At 40.3% G+C, this 21,021-nt stretch overlaps 1 protein-coding gene across 6 annotated transcripts in view; it reads right to left on the bottom strand.

Moving 5' to 3' along the window:
• KIF16B (kinesin family member 16B) overlaps positions 1 to 21,021 on the bottom strand; it is a 280,434-nt gene that overhangs the window by 196,840 nt on the left and 62,573 nt on the right. For all 6 annotated transcript variants that reach the window (XM_076010916.1, XM_020282007.2, XM_020282009.2 and 3 more), the window contains exons 11-12: positions 18,397 to 18,462; positions 15,006 to 15,065 (exon numbers count right to left, since the gene is read on the bottom strand). In XM_076010916.1, the coding sequence (XP_075867031.1) occupies positions 15,006 to 15,065; positions 18,397 to 18,462 (126 nt within the window). The remainder of the gene's footprint in view (positions 1 to 15,005; positions 15,066 to 18,396; positions 18,463 to 21,021) is intronic.

The following is a 21,021-nucleotide window of genomic DNA, read 5'->3' as shown; positions in this document are numbered from 1 at the left end:
TAAAAAAAAAAAAAACACCTCTGAAAGATGCCCAGAGAAACCATTAATATAAGACCAAATGCTAATAACATATTAGAAAAACAAAATGACACCCAGGGAAATAACCATGACTCTTTGCTTAAGAAAAAGACTAGAAACAAACCAATGCAAAAGAGACAACTAAGCCCAACCTTGGTGGAAATAAAAAATCAGAGTCATGATTAAAGAAAACACAAAGGGAAATCTGAGCCATTATTTCACAGAAAGCAAATCTTGTCTTGACATTTACGAAGATAACAGAGCAGATGGGGCTGAAGCAATTGCCATCATCTACTTTGCTTTTTAAAATACTGATAAACAGCCAATTCACTACAAATAAAAAATTACTTTTTAAGACTACTTTTTTCCATCAATCTCTACAGGATGAAAAGGCAAAAATGATAAGGATTGGAGAAAGAAGGAAGTCAATGCATTTGAACATGAAAAAAAGTAGAACTGATACAGCAATTAAAGAGGTCAGTTTCAAACAATGAGAGGCTGGCAGTACAGTGGGGGGGTCACAAGACCAGACCTCAAGGCAGGTTCAAAGGCTAACCTTACTGCTTCCTTCCTTAACTGTAGACATGTGCCCTCTGGGCCTCAGTTTCCTTATCTGTAAAATGAAAACTGTAAGAATACCACCTTCATAAGGTTGTTAAACGGAAAAAATAAATACATATAACAAAACTGCACCATGGTGCACGTGACTACTGAACCCTTGAAATGTGGCTAATGTAGTGGGAAAATGGGATTTTTAATTTACTGGTTTAAATTTTTAAACTGATAATTAAGTTACTGGAAAACTTTAAAAAAGTGTTTACACCATACTTAGCATGGGAATCTACTTATCACATGTAAATTTCATAAAATCGAAATACAGATGAACTGTATCTGATGCAAATTCAGCATCTGAATTGAGATTCGCTGTAAATGTAAAATCCATGCCAATTGTCAAAGATTTATTATTAAAAAAATTATAAAATACTGCCATAACTTTTATATTGCATACACGCCAAAATGGTAGTATTTTTCTTATCACAGGTTAAATAAAAATATATGGCTTAAAATTGGTTTCCATTATTTATTTTACATTTGTTATGTTGCTACTAGAAAATTTGAAATTGCATCTGGGGCTTATATTACATTTCTGTTAGTGCTGGCTTCGAACAATGCCTGGCACATAGTAAATATAATAAATATTATCTACTACTATTATTCCTATTATCATTATTAATTGTTGGATGCAAGACAGCTTAGGGAGACCTAAAAACAGTTAAAACATGTCTCTACCTTATGGACCTCAAAGTCTAGCAAAGGAAAAGCAGACATATCATAACAGCTGTATAGCACACAAATTAAATACGTAGCTGTGAAAAAGAAACTTATAGGAAAATAAATCCACAAAAAGTATAGAATATGCATTGAAAACTTTTGAAATCACCATTCTAAACATCAACAGAAATCAGAATTAATGTGTGATAATCATCCAATTGGATCAGATGCAGATGAAAATAGAAAAGAAAAAATCATTTGAGGAACTAACACAGACTGAAGACATGTCTGCTGTTTGTACAGACGGTTTTGCTCCTGCCGGGCACAGGCCTGATCCACTGAGGCAAGGGCTCCTTTGCTCCCCTAGGCCAGCTCACACCAAGAACCAACTGGGTAGGGACTGGAGTGGGATTTGGATCAGGCCATAAAGATCGGGCAGATGTATGCAGGAGAAATGTAGGGTGGGGCCAAGCTCTCCCTAGGATGGGAGCCGGAACAGGAGGCCCTGTGCATGCATTCACCCAACAGAACAGGTTCAAGACTGTTCACAGAAACACGACTCATAATAACCAAAGACTGGAGATGATAACATAAATGAAGATCCCTAAGAGGAGAATGGATAAAAGGAGTGTCACAATGAAGAACAAACAATTGCTAAACATTACATGGATGAATCTTAGAGATAACACACTGCACAAAAGAAGCCAGACACAAAAATAGAAAATACTGCATGATTCCATCTGCATGAAGCTCAGGGACAGGCAAAACACAGCTATGTAATAGATGTCAGAATAGTGGTTACCTCTGGAAGAGGGGGACGGGAAGTAACTGACCAGGAAGGAATAAGAGGAAACCTCTAGGAAACTGGAAACACAGCATATCTTGATCTGGGTGTAGGTTACATGGGTATACACAGATGTAAAAATTCATGAGCTGTACACATTATATTTGTATAACTTTGTGTAGGTTAAACTTCAATTAAAAAACAAACTCAAGTAAGTTTTTTAAAGGTCTTGTGAGCAAATAACTGCATTTACCAAAAAAAAAAAAAAAAATGAATCTATTCATCCAAAATTTATTTCCAAATGGCATCACCCAACATCTCCAAATGCTTACGTGAGTATACACTTTACAGACTGCAAAACATTGCAAGAAGTTATGTGCACCATTTTATTGTATAAACCTATAGCCATGCAATAGACTCAGAGAGATGTTTAAGGCAGCAGGGCCCCTAACTTTTCTGGCACCAGGGAACAGTCTCATGGAAGACAATTTTTCCACGAATGGGGAGGTGGGGAAGGGAGGCATAGCTCAGGCAGTGATGGGAGTGATGGAAAGTGGCCGTAAATACAAACAAAGCTTGACTCACTGTCTCGCAGCTCACTTTCTGCTGTGTGGCCCAATTCCTAACAGGCCATGGACCAGTACTGGTCCGCAGCCTGGGGCTGAGGACTGCACTTTTAAGAAATGATCTTACACATGCTTTAGGGTTGTGATCCCCAATCTTCTGAGTCTCAGGGCACTTGTTTAAAATTAGAGATTTTGGGGTACCACTCCTAATCATTCTCCATCCATGAGTCTGCAGTGGGGCTGAGAAAACTGCTTTCAGAAAAGATCCCCCAGTGATTCTGAGTGGAAACCACTTCTGTATAAAAATATCAACTTATGACATGGGGAATAGCTGATACTTAAGTTGTTCTGGATGAAAAACTGGACTTTGCAACTTAAAGAAATGTCATTGCAATCTCTGTTGCTGGATTTCAGTCAAATCTGCTAGGAATGCCATTATAATATAACTTTTATTTTAATGCCAAGGACAAAAAAGGCTTAAATATAATATATATAAAAGTAACATATAATACTACATTGGATCCAGAGGAAAATGACCATCTTCGGTGATGTCTGTGTTGTTAGATTCTTTCAAGGAGCAATCAGAGCTGTTTGGAACTAACTCCTCTTATCCACGTGACACAGATAATTGCTCAGGAAGGCTGGCTTTGGCTGGCAAAGCTGATGTTATAAAGTACTAGAAGAGGTGTTAGTTCTACAGCCATCTTCCTCCTGGCAAGTATCAGAATATCCTAGTAATAGATATCCACAAGCAACTTAGGCCTATATTTCTTTTTTCAGTAGATCCCCACTTGCTAATTATGCGGATTAGCATAATCTCTGACTTACGGATCCATATTTCTTAAAACCATCACTTCTGCTAACAGACTTGGAGCTCTGCTGCCTGGAGTTAAGAGAAACTGCTGTCATCCTTACATAATGCAAAGGCGAAATCAACCAGGATGCTAAGGAAAAGTAATCTTTTAAAACCTGCTGTTGTGACACAAACGGAGGGCAATGCCAATCTGCCACACATAGTAACTGTTGCTAGGTAGGCTGGGGTGGGAAACACCAAGCTAAAGGGGTCAATTGAATTAAGTTTTGAATTAAGCCAAATTTAAAGCTACATATGAAAGGCTAGAAAAAGAACACACCCACATTTGGAGCTCACATTAAATCACGAAATCAATCTAATGGAGAAAAGGAAAATGTGTTTAAATACATGGAATTCATTCCATGTCATCCTTCAATTCTAACAGCAGAAAACAGAGGTTATTCCTATTATGGAATGTTCACACCACAGCACAGACATTCAGCTGTACTTTTCATGTAATTTTCCAGCTGAATACAGCATCTCTAAGTCATAAAGGCAGTATTCGAAAATATTTTCTCTTAAGAAATAAAAGAATGCTTCAACTGATGTGCATTCCCTGTTTGCCCTGAATCTATTTTGCACTACAGTAAGTGACCAAGTTCTACATCTATGGTGGAAAACGTGGATGGTGTCACCCAGATTCACCTGCTCCCTCCACCCTCAGCTCATTACAGCTGTGATGACTCCTAACGGGCTTTAAAAGTGGGCCCTGATTCATCTCGAGCAATCAGGGTAACTCATTCTCCTACCACAGAAATTGATTTAGATAATCCAGGCCTAAACCAGTGAGAACAAGGTATCTCCCTGGCTCCAGAGACTGGTTCGGAAATGCACCAATCTATGCAAAGCTCCATATTTTGTTGGGGACACAGAAACTCACACTCCTTCAATTTGGATAACGTCTTTGGGAGATACTAAGCTAAAATTGCTGCTCTCCTTTTGCCATTCTGAGGGTAGACAGCCTCAAGTCAATACACCATAGGGCAGAACGAAGAACGATCCCAGAGAGCCAGAGCCCTGAACAAACCATGACTAAACCCCACCCTACCATTACCCTTCTGTAAGGTAATAAACTCCTATACCACATAAGCCAGTTTGGAATTGGGTTTTCTGCTACTTGAAGTAAATAGACAAACATAAAATGCTACCTGATAAAATACCTTTCAAGTAATACCAAATTATATCTGTATAAAACTGTATACTTCAAAAGTTTCCATATACATAATTTCTTGTTTTTTCCTGTCTAAGAAGATAGGTATTATTGACAACCCAGTTTTACATCAAAGAGGATAGATTCAGAGTAAACAAACTTAATAAGAAAAAATGGCTATCATCACTGTTATGTTTACAATGCTGACTATGTGCTAGGCACCACCCTCAACATTTTGCATGTGCCCATTTCTCACCTCATATGATAGGTACTATTATTGTCTGCATCTTACAGCAAGGTTTTGAGAAACAGAAGTCATAAGTTCTGAAAAGTGATAAATGATGCATCCAGAATAATGTGCAAGCAAAAATTTTAAGCAGGTAGAAAACCCTCTCCTCACTCCCAAGCTCACTGCTACTCCACCTCCACCCACTCCTCTCCAAACTCACAACTCTCAGAAATCACCCAAAGTGAGTCAAATGTGTTATTGGACAACAAGAACAATAAACGTATCTGTATCATGAAATGGCTCCTTTTCAAAAGCTTCTTTGCCAACGAAACCAAGTTCCTACAATTTAGCACCCAGTGAGTACAGGTGTACATAAAGCACACTTCCATATGACCAGGCAATCTTTTCCTTCCCGACTGTGGCAATAAATATGCAGTAAGAGCCCATCAGCACACATGCCTCACTGAAAAAGATCAGAAGGAAAATCCCTTATGTGTTCAAAATAATTTATTGCATGGTACCAACATTTAACAGGGCGCATATGACTTATTTCTGAGCCTTTTGCTCCAGAAATGTTATTCAAAAGTAAGAACCAGCATATACTCGGAATACCTTTATTTATGAGTGGTTCCTCTAGGATAAGAACTGCCATGGAAAATATGGTAGGTTTGGCATTAGTAATAACATCAGAGCTGGTTCTGGGAATAGCTCAGCTTGGCCTCTGACCCTGCCAAGCGCTATAGCACTGACAGTCATCTCCCCTATTAAATACCAAGTCCCAGTCGCAAAGAACAATGAACCTAGTTTATTACTTTGTCTTTCATCTTTAAAAAACAGTTGCAAGACTACAGCTTTAGAGAAGGGAGAACACATAGTTTGATGGAAATTAACAGTCAGAGTCTAACTTTAATGAGAGGTTGAAAAATTAACAACTGCAAACTATATAAAGTGCAGTAACATCTTTTTTCTCTCACTTTAAGATCAAGGAAGAGCCAATGAAACAGTATGTGTGAATGCACTGAAAAAAAGATGAAAGGCTTTGCACATGGGGGTACTAACAGTGACTTTTGTTCAGATACAAAGTCATCTGCACTAGTCTGCAAATTAAAGCAGGGAGACAAATAATCTCTCAAACTCTCTTTCAAGTCACCTTTATCGCAACTCCCAATCCCAAAACCTCCCTCCTTTCAATACTCTCTTCTACACAAATGTGGAACGAACACACATACACACACGCACACACCACTGGGGCTAGCAGGAGGCAAAGAAGTGAGGAGAATAGAGAAAAAAGATGCTTGTGGCATATTTTTGTTGCAAAAATGGCAAGAATCATTGCTCTCCCTGTATGCATGCCTTTGGGCAGTCCCCTCACACCTAACTCTGGTTTTAGACATCTGACTAACTTTAGGCAATGAGACACTAGCAAATGAGATGCCTGTGAAAGCTTGAAAAATGCTTGGATGTTGGGGATTATCCTCTCTTGCCACTCTTAGGCCCCTGAGACCTAACCTGATGGAGGATAAGAGACACAAGGCCCAAATCATCCCCCGCGGACATGGAGCCAACCACCAGCCATGCCAGTGAGGCCGTCTTGGGCGTGAGTGAAGGCAGGAGAAATCCACCTAGGTGGCCTGGACCACAAAATCATGGGAAATAACAACAGTCTGTTGAACACACTAGGTTTTAGGGCAGTTTGATCGATAGCAAAGTCCTTAAACTTGTCCTGAAACTTCTCAGAAATGGGAGAACAAGACGAGTCCAACAATTATTCATTGAACATTTGCCGGTTATAAAGAACTAATAATACAAGACACTAGAACTTATAAGAGATTCAAAGATGAGCGAAATGACTGAAAGGAGTTTATAATCCAACAGAGGGAATGACGGGCATATGGATCGTTACAACAACATGGATGATCAAACGTCATTCCCTCCCATATCCAGGGACGTATGTCATTCTTTCTCATTCCTCCAAACAGCAGCCATGCAGGGCCTTTATAATCATCCAGTCACTCAGTGCTCAGATCTACTGAGCAGTGAAAAAAACAGAAACTGTGTCCTCATGGAGTTTATATCCCAAGGAAGCAAATTTATAAAATGCTTTCTATGTTTCAAGAGCTTTTCAAAGTGCTTTAAGAGTATGTGTGTGCACGTGCACAAACATATGTGTGTACATAAACATACATAAATTCATTTAGCATAAGTTATCTTTTTATGTAAATGTAATTAATAAAGTACTGGAATTCAAACAGTACTGGAATTCAAACTTGTTTTACATAATCTCAGGCCTCAAACATCAGAGAATCTGGGAGCAGAACTATACTGTTTTATCAACAAATGTATTTTAGTTCTGTTCTATTAGAAATCAGAGGACTAGACTAGATGAGACTATAGGAGCTTTATGAAAGAATACCCAATTGTGGGGAAAAATCTTCTAGCACTAGAATGTGATCTCTATGAGGGCAGGGAGTTTTTGTTTTGCTCACTGAGTACACCCAGTGCCTAGGACTGTGTTTAATATGTAAGGTGCTCCCAATACACATGTGCTTAATGAGACAGGTAGGAAGGAATAAACTGAGGCAAGCTGAGAAAGATATTCTATTATGGGGAGAATATTTTTTAAACTCATGGTAAAGGTGGGAATTTCTTTGTCAACACAGGCAGCAATCCTAGTTTTTTAGAATGCCAGTATGTCAAAAGGATGTTCACTACCTTTTAGCTCTTCTTTGCTAAAAGAAGCTTTCAAAAAGTTTGAAAAGTTTTCCAAAGTTTGAAAATAAAGTTTTCAATAATATAAAAATGCAACTCACGAGAAAGTCACTGGCATCCTAAGGGCAAGACTTGCACACGGACTGCTCTCACACACAGGTGCCGAGTTGGACCGACTCTATTTTTACAACGGAAACCAAAGGGAAGAGAACAATGACTTCTAAAATTCTCACTGCAGCCAATCTCTGCTTGGATGAATGCTTGGAAAATTCAATATATCATCTCCACGTAGCCAAATGGGCTCTAGAGACAGTACTTTGTATTTTTAAAATGGCAGTAACTAACTATAAACAGTACGTGTGACTGTCTCAGTTCAGAAATCTGAACCATCAAATGCCCAAACAATTGCTGATAAGGAAGCAGGGAACCCATGGCTTAAAGACGTATCTCCTCCTTAATCTAAAATCTGGGGGAATTGATGTCCATAAATAAAATTCTACCCCAGACCTGCACCCAGGTTCAATTTCTTATTCTGAGAAGAAGTCAAGACGAACTGCATTTAAAGGAAAGTGGTCACAAAAATGTTGTCTCTCTTGTGCCTCATTTGTAGGTTTTCCAGAAACCAGAACATTCGGTGCCCTGGGCAGCAGGAATCCAGAAGACCATAAGAAACTTGTTCCACAAACCAGACCTGCCACAAGCCTGCAGAGAAACAGCCCCAGTTACTAGTGTTCCTTCCAAATCCATTACACTCCCAAAACACGTCTCCTCCAGGAAATGGAAAACTGCAGGCAGCCAGGGAAAAAATCTTTTATAGGTTGCTATAATCTTCCAGAGACAAAAAATTCAGTGAATTGATTCTATTATAAAACAGAAATAAGTTGGTTAAAAGCATGCCTCTCCGTGAAATTGAAACTCAGAAAATCTTAAGCCAGAAAAGGATCCCAACTTCATTTTACTACATTTCCTATTAGTCAAAACATTCTGCAAGAGTAAAAAGATCTCTTCCATCAGTGTCCTATCCTCCCCTGCCATGGGCTTATAGTAGTCTGCTTCTTCTATTTCCCCCCCCCCCCAGAAGGGACTATCACGACACCAGCACAATTTAAACTTAAACCATTTGTGATAGGATCCCATCATCACATGGACTCAACTATGTTCCATCCTCCAAATTCAGTTCAGTTCAACAAACATTAATTGTGAACTATGTGTAAGATACCTAAAAAATTTCTACATAATTAAAGTCTGGGGGGGAAAAAAAGACAATTTCAATTCAATTTATACAAATTGCTTTTCCAAGCAAACACCTCTCCGGTTAGGAGTCTGCACGTGAGCACCTGCTTCCTCCTCTCCCCTCCCCTCCCCCTGCCGCGCCATAGCCAAAGCCCTGTGCAGGGCAATGAAAACACCAAATCCAGCCAAACGCTGGAGCAATCAAAGGCTGTGTTTTCAGCAAGGCAGAGACCCTTCTTATTAAAAAAATGAGAAGAATAACCGATGCTGGAGGGATGCAAACAGAGAGCACTCTCAGGGCTGCAAGCACCACTTTGCAGTTCTGCTCTGGACAGACACTCACAGAGGCATCGCTCCCTTCTGCCGCACCATCTGTCAGAGGGTTGCCGGCTTGGTGCTGCCGTCCAAACTGTCTGTGAGTTATTCTGAAGCACAGAGCTCAAGGAGTTCTTTGGAAGCCAGATGACATACCTTGAACATTTTTCTTTAACCATTTATAAAATGCAGGGAACAGAGAAACCAAAATGTGTGCAGGAAAGATAAACCCAAAAGGGGCATAAAGACTGACTGCGAGCAGGGGATGGGGGAGTGAGGGGGAGTTGAGGGGTGAGGTGGGAGGAGAACCTGGGAATAGACAAAGAATTTTGGGACTCCTTCTCTTAAAGGATCACTTGAAAAAATTCATTGGCAATAAAACATAGGGGACTTGTAGAAAGCCCAGCCAGAAGGTACACTCAAGGGGTACTGAGTAGTCACTTTGTAAACCACTTTGAGCACTGTGCAATGAGCACAATTTTGTAGCTGAGCAACAGGGGAACCCATACAAAGGGCCTCAGGAAGCCAGTGATGTCAAGGCTTGGAGAAGCTGGATTTATCACAACATTGAGAGTCATTGCATTTGAAGATAAATTCAGCCAAGATGAAAATCACACCGGGGTGGTATTCTAGGAAGAGACGAGAAAGACTCAAAAACAGAGGAAGCATATGCGGACACACCAGGTTCTGAGCAGCTGGCAGTGCAGCCCAGAGACCGGCTGTGGCGCATCCTTGGGTATCAGACTAGGTCTAAGCACAAAACAGAAACCACTTCAGTGTTTAAGTACAGGGAATTGGTTACTCAGCTGAAGGAAGAGCTGAAAAGCCATCAGGGACAGTGAGGACACCTAACAAACTGGCAACAGCAGCACCACCCCTAAGCAGGAGGCGCAAAGAGAGCAGGGGGTGTTTCTGGACACCAGGGCTGTGTCACCAGGCAGAACTGCAACCACTATGGGCCAGTGGTCACTGTGGGAGGTAGGAGCTGGGGTCTCAGAGAAGAGTCGAGTCTGGTCTCTTTCTCTCCAATCTCCCACAGGGGGTCCCACAGCAGCCCAGGAAAGGGCAGCCCACAGGGGTCAGGCCCCGACATACACACGATACAGGGCAGGGCAGGAGAAAAGGAAGAACAAATCCAAGCATACAGAAGCCCAAGGCCGCTCCACCTTTCCTCGGTGGATCTGAGTCAGCACTTGAACTTGAAGGTGCGGACACATCACCTGGGGCTCGTACTTCAGGGCGGATTAGGACTCAGGAAGACGGGAGGGGGGCCTGAGAGCTCACACCAGCTTCCAGATGACGCTGATGCTGCCGGTCCATGAACCACACTTTGAACAGCAAAGATCTAACGGACCCAAATGAGGCACTGGGCTATAATCATGAGGAATTCGGCCAGATTCCCTCCAAGAAGAACACAGAGTGATATATGAGCATTTCAAGCAGGAACGAGAGTAGCACAATGCCACACACAGGGAGGGGCATGGCCAGCGCAGGCTGCTGCCTGCACAAAATGCCCAGCCACTGCTCCCACCCGGTCATCAGATTTGCACGGTTCAAGGTTGCTATGGGTTGAACTGTGCCGCCCCATAATTCATATGTTGAAGCCCTATAACCCGGGTACCTCAGATTGTGAGTGTATTTGGAGATAGGGTCTTTAATTAAGTTAAAATTAATTAATTAAGGTGACTAAAACAAGGCTGTTAGGATGGGTCCTAATCCAATCTGACTGGTGTCCTTATAAGAAGAGATTAGGGCACACAAAGGGAGACCAGGGGTGCCGGCGCACAGAAAAAAGGCCACGTGAGGACACGGAGAAGGCGCCATCTGCAAGCCACGGAGGGCGGCCTCCAGAGAATCCCACACTGCCAACACCTTGATCTTGGACTCCTGGCCTCCAGGACTGTAAGCAAATACATTTCTGTGGTTTAAGCCCCTCAGTCTGTGGTATTTCGTTTTGGCAGCCCTAGCAGATTTATACAAAGGTTTGTATTTTTGTTTCTTGACACTAACTTAATCCCGTAAATTTTCGCTGCATGGCTGCTCTGTGAGAAGCAGCATTCTAGGAACTGGCTCACAGAACGACAGAGACAGTCCCTGGCCAGATCCTGCTCCTGTTTCCGTGTGGGAGAGCTGGCAGAAAGAGGGGGAAACCAATACCACCTAATGCAGATGATGATGGATACTGTGATAGAGGTAAAACCAAATGCTGTAGGAAACAAAATTCATCCTAACTGGGAAGTGGAAGAGGAGGGAGCAAGAAGAGAGAACAGGGAGGGCTTTCAGGTGGATGGTGAAAGCATCCTAAAAGATAGAGTGACACCAGCAAAGGCCAGGAAAAACAAAAAACAAACAGAAAACAGTTCCCCAGGGCACACGAGGCCCAGCCAGCAGGCAGGGTGGGGCAGGGATGCTAGGGTGATGGGCACAGAGAGAATATGCAGGGCTGATGAAACTGAAGAGGAGACCAGGGCCTCTGGGGCCAGGCAAGGGAGTTTAGACCTCAGAAACTGAAGATTAATGAAAATGAGGAAGGCAGATTAAGAGGCAAGAAAGTGGAGACACAGAGTACGGTGTGGAGGATAATAAAACTCACTGTCACAACCTAACTGCTTAAGACCTGCCTTTTCAAGATAAACACATGTTCTACTGTCAACTACTTTCAAGATAACTCAGCGCTTTGTGATCTCTTACCCTGTTAACCTGGATATAAGGAAGAGGTTGCCATCCACTGCGATTTCCAAGCTGGGAGCTAGGGTATGTGCCAGTTCCGAATGGGTGTCGTGACCCAGTGAGTCACAAAGGGAACAGAAGCCTAAGATCTGAGTTCTAAGTTCTGCACATCAAAGCCAGAGGCTCCAGCCTCTAGCATCACGTTGCCACGAGCTCTGCTGAACACAGTCAGAGCCTGCTGCGGAGTATATATATGCCCACCTGACGGTCTCTCACTCTCCTTCCACCCTCATGCAGCAGAACCTTAGATTCTACTCATCCAGGGCAAGAGAAACCGTAGACTAGATACAAAAAGAAAGGAACAGAGTTATTACTTATTTTTGAGCAACCAAGAGCTTAGGATGTGGTGACTTTCAGGGACATTTAGGGAACTTTCAAGGGTAATTCTGACTTCAAGGGTCCTTTGCCCTACACACTGACTTTAGAGTTTAGACTCTACTCCCATGTGAGAGGATTCCCCTATACCTGCAGTACCTCCCCAGGATGTATGTATGCTGATAAAGTCTCATAACTCACAGGAAATACAAGCAAGCATACAGCATAGTGAGTTGTCACTGAGCTGGGGTGGGTTTTATGCAGCATTACTGGAATTGATAGAAACTGACTGATAGAAACACACATGGCAGAAATACGGAAAAGGATCGCACAAAGCACAGATACAAACCCATCCCGTAACAATCAACTTCTAAAGAATGTTTTCATAAAAAGTATTTGAGTAGCCTTCTTCTTCTCCCTAGCCCTCAGGCACTGTCTTCCAATAAGCGTTGAAGACAGCCCTTAAGATATCAAATGTGAGCAGAAAAAACGGCTACAGGCTTAAAGCACGAGTACCAGCAGAGAAATCTAAAATGGGCTTACAAGGGAAAAAGTGAAATAGCATTTGCCTTTCTCATAGCCTTTTTAATACCTGGCACCTATCACATCTTTTCCTTCTCATCTGAAGTCATAAAAAATAAAAATAATTGGATTTTATAAAAAGTAGGATTGGAACTGGAGGAGGATTTAGCTCCTGTGCCCAAAATTACCTTATGAGAAAAAGCATGATTTGTTCAGGGGTCTCCCTGCCAGGACTCGGCGTGGCAGCCTTCGCAGGGGAGTACACAGTGCAAGGAGAGACGCCACCGCAGCAGCAGAAGAGATGAAGCTTAAATCTTTCAATTTCTTGCTGCATTGCCTCCTGTGCTAACGGGCACGATACATGCTAATGACTCTTCGAATAGCTAACTATTTCATTTCTTTTTTTCCTTAAATGGAACAGATTTTCGTCCTCCTTCCGTGGCAGATTTCCCGCGGAAAGTCATATCATGCCATGAAAAGTCAAATGACAGGGGCTTCAGGGGCTGCAGCGTCACCTCTTAGAGTGGATGCAACTTAAACAACAGCAAAAAAGGTCACATCTTTGGCGAGCTTATTCCACACGTGACTATTCTGAAATATGAGTGAAGTCCTTGTTCGGTTTCCTGCACAAAAATCTCTTAACAAAGGAAACGCTGAAGCACTTCAAAATAATGTGGCATTACCATTACAATCAAGAGAGAGGGAAGAAAGGCCTGACCCCTCACTTAATGCAGTGCAGAAGTAGCTTGAAAGAATCTCTCTAGGAGCACCACACCCCACCACCAACTAAAACTTAAGCACATCATGAGAAACAGCCTTTTTAACCCCCAGAGCAGGCCACATTGCCTAAATGACATGAAGACAACTTTACATAATATAACAGTGACCTTGCACTCTGAAACAGGTGTTAGATGCAGAACTCAACGGTGAATCCAGGCCTTCAGAAGTGCACCCCTATGCAATAGTAATTGGGTGTGTTGTATTCATGTGCAGGTGATCCAAGTTAGGGTTCTCCCAAGACATTCAGTTAAAACTCATTTAGCCAACCTCACCAACATCAAATGGAGGTTTTAGTCCTTTGGGAAAGTTTCACCTAAGCAGACCTCAAAAACAAACCTCAGATTCAATAGCCCCTGAATCCCCTAATTCCCTCTCCTCAGGCTTAAAGTCAGCCAGTTGCTATCAAAGGACACAATTCAAATCTGAACCTCAAACCTGGTGTGGCTGACTCTCAGGAGAGTTCAGAGGTTTACTACCAACTCAGCAGAAAATATGAACAAAAAGAAACTTGTATTTTGAAGCGTCGGGTATGAAAATGGAAGCTATTACCATGTTTCCCTGAAAATAAGACCTATCCATAAAATAAGCCCTAGCAGGATTTCTAAGCATTTGCACAATATAAGCCCTACCCCAAAAGTAAGACCTAGTGATGGGCGTGCCTACGCAGCATATCTGCACAACCCACACATTTCTTCGAGGAGAGGGAAAGAAGATGAGCAGCCCTTCTCATCTGCCCCAGGAGAGCACTACTGCTCCACATGAGAGATTGGAGCCAATGGTTCTAAAGGAAATAGAGTCGCAAGAAATTCAGGATGGAATTCAGGGTTTAGAGAGTTATGATGATGTCCCAGAAGAAGACGACTTAACTATATTTGAATAAATGTAGATTGTTGTACTGTACTTAAAAAAAAAAAAATTTCCCTGAAAATAAGCCCTAGTGTCTTCTTGAGGAAAAATAAATATAAGACCTGTCTTATTTTCGGAGAAACATGGTATTGACATCCCTTCATGGTGAGTCTTGCTAGAAATGCAGACCATCCCAGTCTAGTCCTTCAGATACACAGAAAAATATCATCATAGGAAATTACTAGTTTAGAAATTTCTGAACTCTGGCTATGCTATGCAAACATATTCTACAGTGCTGCCATAGGAAGTATTTTTTTTTTCATTTAACATATCGCTTTTATATTGGCTTCAACAAAAGCAGAAAGACAAAGTGGATGCCCTTAAACACTGAACAAAGTTCTAATGTGTGCTGAGTCAAAAATGGAAAAACCTCCAACAAGCAAAAGCAAATATCTTAAATATCAACATAAGCTGTACTTGTTAAAACACAGTTTAATGTCTAATAGCCTCCTTTCTCATTTCTTCAAAATCAAACCAGAACCCCCATCCCACAAAAGTTACTCAATGGCTCCACCAATTTTACCTTAATCAAAGCACACAATTGCCATGTTTAAGGAGAAAAAAAGGAGTTTTACCTATATAATCCAGTATAGTAAAACTAAACACCTTTTTATAGTCCTTACTTTCAAAATATTTTGGGTTTCATTCCACTTATTTGTCCATTCCTTGGTCAATTCTTGAACCTAAAAAAGAAAAATAAACATATGTGACTGCTCCTTACAAAAATGTTTATGCTTTTCTTCTAGAAAGTTTCTAAATTCTAATAGCTCATGAAAGTATGCACTATAATTTTAATTAGATAGCAATTTCTACTTCCGAAAGAACCATGACCAAATATAAATCAAATAATCTGATCTCATCCTACAACCTACGTTATTGCAAAGGAAAGAACAGACAGAAATTTGTCAATTAGCCTAGAATTTTACAAGAGTCTTTTTTCATAGCGTACTTAAATAAAAGCTGCTTCCTCAGATTACTAACCAAAATTACAAGTTCAAGGATGACAATGTCCCATTAAATGGGTTATTTTTTCCTGCCTATGCTTTATGTCCTAAGAAATAGTGATTTATTTTCCTTTCTAATTAGACATGGTGATTAAATCACCTTGGATGCTGCAGGGGGTTTTTTTAGGAGATAATTTGCTTTTGTAGCTAATTAATAGGGTTTATAAATCTCATTCTATCTTTTCTTAAAAAGGTGCTTCTTTAATTGACTCTCTTAGTAAAAGCAAAATGCTTGATAAAAATCACTTCTTTCCAATCTGCTCTAACTTAGGGGGGAAAATATCCCCAACTGTTGAACACAGCACAGTTGGAAATTGCTTCTAAAAGTTAATGGAAATATTCTGCTAGTTTCATAAAACTTTTAAGATGATCCTAGTGATTAATTCATTAAGATGCAAAAAGTGATATCTGAATTGAGAGATAGAAAAAAAAAAGAATGAAAAATGTATTCTCTGTAAACGAATATCCCTAGACCTAAAAGAGACTAGCTGCAGAAGGGGGAGAACTCATCCCTTCCAAGCCTTTTCCTTTCGGCACCTTCACCATTCCTGCCACCTCCTTATTCCCAACGGCAGGCACCGTCCCATTTAAGCCTACTGGTCACCCTCCCCAGTAAGTGTCCCTATTTCTGCAGGCCAAAATGTATGCACAGAATCCATCTGCTTGTACTCTCACTGCTACACACCATGAAGTACAGTAATTGCAAAGGGTACTCAAGTCAGTGGACTAGTGAAAAGAAAGCATTTGTTAATTGACAAGAAAGGGAGGGTCTGGAGTTATGGTCTATCCAAGAGGAAAACCAGACACCTCTCACCCACTTATATTCAGTCATTCCATGGCCACTCACTTTTACTCCTCAATTTACCTCATATAAGACTCTGAGAATTCTAAATTAACTTTTTTTTTTAAATATTGTCACTTATTTTACTAGGCATTGGTGTTAAAATCTATCATCTTCTTGGTGAAAAACAAAAGAAACAGGACTGAAAGAACTTAGCTCTGCTTTTTGCTTGTTTTTAATCATTTGATAAGACAGACTGTCCTGATTTCTCTGAAACTGTACCTCAGTACTTCATTTCATCACTTGAGTGACACCGACCGCAAAGACTCTTATAAGGCAGCAGTAAAAGTCTGATGGCTTTCAAGGCTTTTTGTTTTGAAAATTCTTTCAGAGAGGGAATATTCTTATGCCTTCTCTCCCCACTGAAGGGGGAAAGACTAGCATATTGAATTCACTAATTTATACTAACCAGTTAATACATTCTCATTGGCAATTTTTCTGAGAACACAAAGCGTGCAACAATAAATGATTCTGCATTTTGCCAACAGATATGTTCTCACTGAAGAAATGTGAGCGAATCAATCCTTTTCAAATTCAGTCAAATAATTCTAGCTTTAAAAATAAGTACGCCTTGGATTTATTTTACCATTGTATTTAAGTCAAATAATCTTCATTTAAAACTTTAAGAAAAATGCAAACAGGTGATAATACCACCTCTACCAATGTGATCAGGTGATGAGATTTATAATCAAGCAGATTACAAATAATTAAAAAGGGTCAGCAAAAAACTAAATGAAAATTTAAACAATGTTAGCAATATGATAGGCAGTCATTTCTGTCACAGCATGTACAATACATTTAGATTAATATGTTTATTGGTTTCTATTAACTTGTTAGGTATTCATGAAAACTATTACTGAGAAACAATTTAAGACTGTATCTAGATATAATCTCAAATTATAGCATTCAAAATTAGAATTTGAAGCATTAATATATGAAATTTCATGAAGAAATAGGGATTAAGAAATTAATGCTTTTACTAATGCTATTATCTGCATACTAATCGGCATAATTATCCAGGGACATGTCAATAAGTTCCTAACTACAATCCAATTTTTATCTTCCATACTGTATATTCTTGAAAGAGCTTTTACCAACAGAATCCATTTTTTTCTTAGTCTGTTTTAACCATTCGGCACCAGGAACAAAATCCACTCCTAAAATCGTTCTTAATGTCTGTTTCTCTTTTCACAGAAGGTTTTTTAAAAAAATATGTAATAGGGCCGGGCGCTGTGGCTCACGCCTGTAATCCTAGCTCTTGGGAGGCCGAGGCGGGCGGATTGCTCAAGGTCAGGAGTTCAAAACCAGCCTGAGCAAGAGCAAGACCCCGTCTCTACTATAAATAGAAAGAAATTAATTGGCCAACTGATATATATATAAAAAAATTAGCCGGGCATGGTGGCGCATGCCTGTAGTCCCAGCTACTCGGGAGGCTGAGGCAGAAGGATCACTCAAGCCCAGGAGTTTGAGGTTGCTGTGAGCTAGGCTGACGCCACGGCACTCACTCTAGCCTGGACAACAAAGTGAGACTCTGTCTCAAAAAAAAAAAAAAAAAAAAAAATATGTAATAATAATAATATAGAACCAGGTTCAGCCACGAAACTGGCTTTCCAAAAGCACAAGCACACAAGTTGGCTTCAGGTCGTAACACCTCCAGAGTCATTCTCTCTTCTCGTTACTCACTGCCACTCTCTCCTTGCCTCAAATCTCATCTCTAGCTTAAGATAAATTAAGCATCTCCCTAGTGTAATCAGAGATTGGCCAAGTGCTGCTCTTCCCACTGGTAACAAAGTAAAAGGATGACAGAAAGCTAAGCCGGGGGTCATCGCTAAGCTTCAGGAATGCAGAACACAGTCTCCCTCCACCCGGCACCCCTGTCCACTCCGATGGCCCAAGTGACCTCACTGCCTTGTCAGGAGGATCTGGATGTGAATTTAATTGCAGTTAACCATCACATGCCAGACAAATCCCATCCATTAAATCACAGAAAATGTGATGCAATACAGAGAATTCTACCATCGTGCTTCTTTAAAACTGACCAAGGGGTGGGGAGGTGGGGGAGGCTAAGTGTAATAATAAAAAACGACACTGAGTCTCAAACAGTAAGTCTTAAAAAGCATGCACTTAAAATACTAGGAAAAGTCATGAACAAGTCAAAGTATCACTTACTCTTGCTTCATTCTGCTGAAGTTTTTCCTCCATACTTAAAGCTGTAGGGGAGTCTAAGAGGGCGATCTACAATTTAAACCATAAAAGAGATCGGTAGTTAATAAACAGCAATGACCTAGAGGATTTTTCCATTAATATAGTAAATCATCTAAAATTTCCACAGAAACTATTAGATAAAGGTAAAAAGTAATGCTCTTGCCCCCCCCCCAAAAAAAAGCATTGACACCAAGTCTTTTATATGGGATACATATCTCATAGTATTCAAAACCATGACATCCTGGTAAACCTACATTTGGAATGCAAGTCAGCAAAGCAAAAGATGTGACCTATTGACATTTTACCAAAATCAAACACAACCTAAATCCCTAGATCTTAAGGATTCATCTTTTTGAATACACCCAAAGTGTAAGATTCACAAAGTATGATGACTAAGTCTTACTCAGCCACAGGCTTTTGAGGTTCATCCAAGTTGACATATGCAAATGAAACTCTTTGGTTTCACAGCTGGATGGTATTCTATGTAGGACAAGGCTACACTACAATCTGGGTGCCCATTTCCTTATCTATGTGGCAGAAGTGTAAAGATTGATGTGAGGATGATAAACACCACAATCAGGTTACAGCTGGGAGGGACAAGCAAACAGAGATAGGAGACAAAGATGAAGCCAGGCTGGGGCTTTGACTGCACTCACATTTTAGTCCCTGGCCAGAGTGGAAGGCACAGTGCTTCCTATTCGTCTACCCTTCCCACTGCCTGAGATATCATCAGGAAGAAGAAAGTAAAGGAGTCTTCCCCCCACACACACAGACAACCACACCTTCACAATTTGGTTGTGTAGAACTGTAGTTATTCTAGTCATATGCAAGCATGTTTTTGTTATGTTTTTAAATATAAGTGGCATAAAAACACTGTTCTAAATACTGCAATCTTCACTCAACAAATATATCTTGGGGAAAATTCAGTAAAAATAAAACTACTTCATTCTTTTTAACAATTCCAATTCCACTGTATAGTAATCCATTGTATGGATATTCTATAATTCATATTAGTATTCTCCTATTAACATAAATGTAGGTTTTTTTCTAACCTTTTCTTTACCAACAATGCTACGACTGTCCTTATGCCAACTGCCTACAGCATGCATGGCTCTGTCAACAGAATAAATTCCCAGGAGGGGAATTTATGAGTCATCTATATGTATGTGGTTTTTTTTAATTGCCAAGTTGGCCTCCCCAGAGGCTGCATTTTTTTTTTATTACTATTTACTTTTCCATTTCTATTCAAACAAAAACATTTTCTAGGCAGTCTTCTTAGGCTCAGTTAAACATTCAAACTAAGAACACCATCGTGAGCCGCACTTGGCATCTGTGTACTCAGTAGAAAGCAGAGCTGCCTGGCTGGGAGCACAGGCGTTCATTCTGGTGAGCAAGGTCCTCATGACAGTCTACACAGTAGTGATCAGAGGTGTCCAGGAGCTATTGTCTTTGGCCCTCTTGAGTAACCCCTTACGGTGAAGGGTGAGATTCACATGGAGGCCACCCTGGTTTAGAAGGCCATGCCCACAGGACCCAGCATCTCTTTTAACAAGGCACATCCTTCAGGGTCCCTACAAAGGACACATTTTCAGGGTCCCTACAAGGGCAGTTACAAAAGTCACTGCCCTCAGAGAAACTCAAAGCTATGGCTTCTCAGCTGGCATTTATAGTTTATATATAGTTCATCCTAATCCAGACGCAATTCGTCAAGTAGGGGACATTTTTATCATTAGACATGATGCCTAGACAGACAGCTGGCATCCCACTTTTACAGAGATGGAAGCCACAAAGTTAACCCAAGGTCAAATCCATCCTCAGTAAAGAAAAAAGGGGCTTTGTTAACACGTTACTACAATGCATCATTGCACCAAACATGTTGTCTTGCACACAGATGGTACTTAATAAATATTTTTCATTGAAGAAATGAAAGTGGCAGATGTTAGTATGACTGCATTGTTTATATATGGTTGACAATTTTCAGAACAATTAGAAAGCCCTTTGTAACGTGGGTAATTTTACAGAATCCATTGTTGGGACTTTTTATCTATAATTAAAGCTGAAATATTTCTACCACATTATCAACTCAGTAGATAATCACTGAATATATACACAAAGGTGGTTATGACCACCAGCCTTTCTGGAAAATTATTTTGAATCACATGTAAAGAAAGACCTATCTAAGTCCTTTTTAAAGAAATCTTTGGTAAAAGTAAACCATTTTCGATTATAATTATTCTTTGCAAGATGTCTATTTAGAAGAAAAACATTCATGATTAAATCATAGTCAGATTAAGTTCACATGTCGTTAAACCAAGAGTAACACTATGTCAAAATCACTATTATAAAAGTGCAGTGACATCAACTCCACTAAGAACCTACATAAGCCCCTCGTGCCTCCCAAACTTGTTGATACACTGTACACCTCTTTGTTCATCAAACAGGTGAAAAGGACACCCTATTTTTTAAGAACTCTGAGGATAATTTACATGCAGTCAAATACCCAGGTCCACCGCTTGATGTATGCATGTACGTACACACACAAACATATATATACATACACATATATTAATATCATTTCACTATTTTTTT

The sequence above is a fragment of the Microcebus murinus genome, chromosome 16 (assembly GCF_040939455.1).
Source record: "Microcebus murinus isolate Inina chromosome 16, M.murinus_Inina_mat1.0, whole genome shotgun sequence".
NCBI classification, from domain to species: Eukaryota; Metazoa; Chordata; class Mammalia; order Primates; family Cheirogaleidae; genus Microcebus; species Microcebus murinus.
This window is presented reverse-complemented; position numbering and strand designations above follow the sequence as displayed.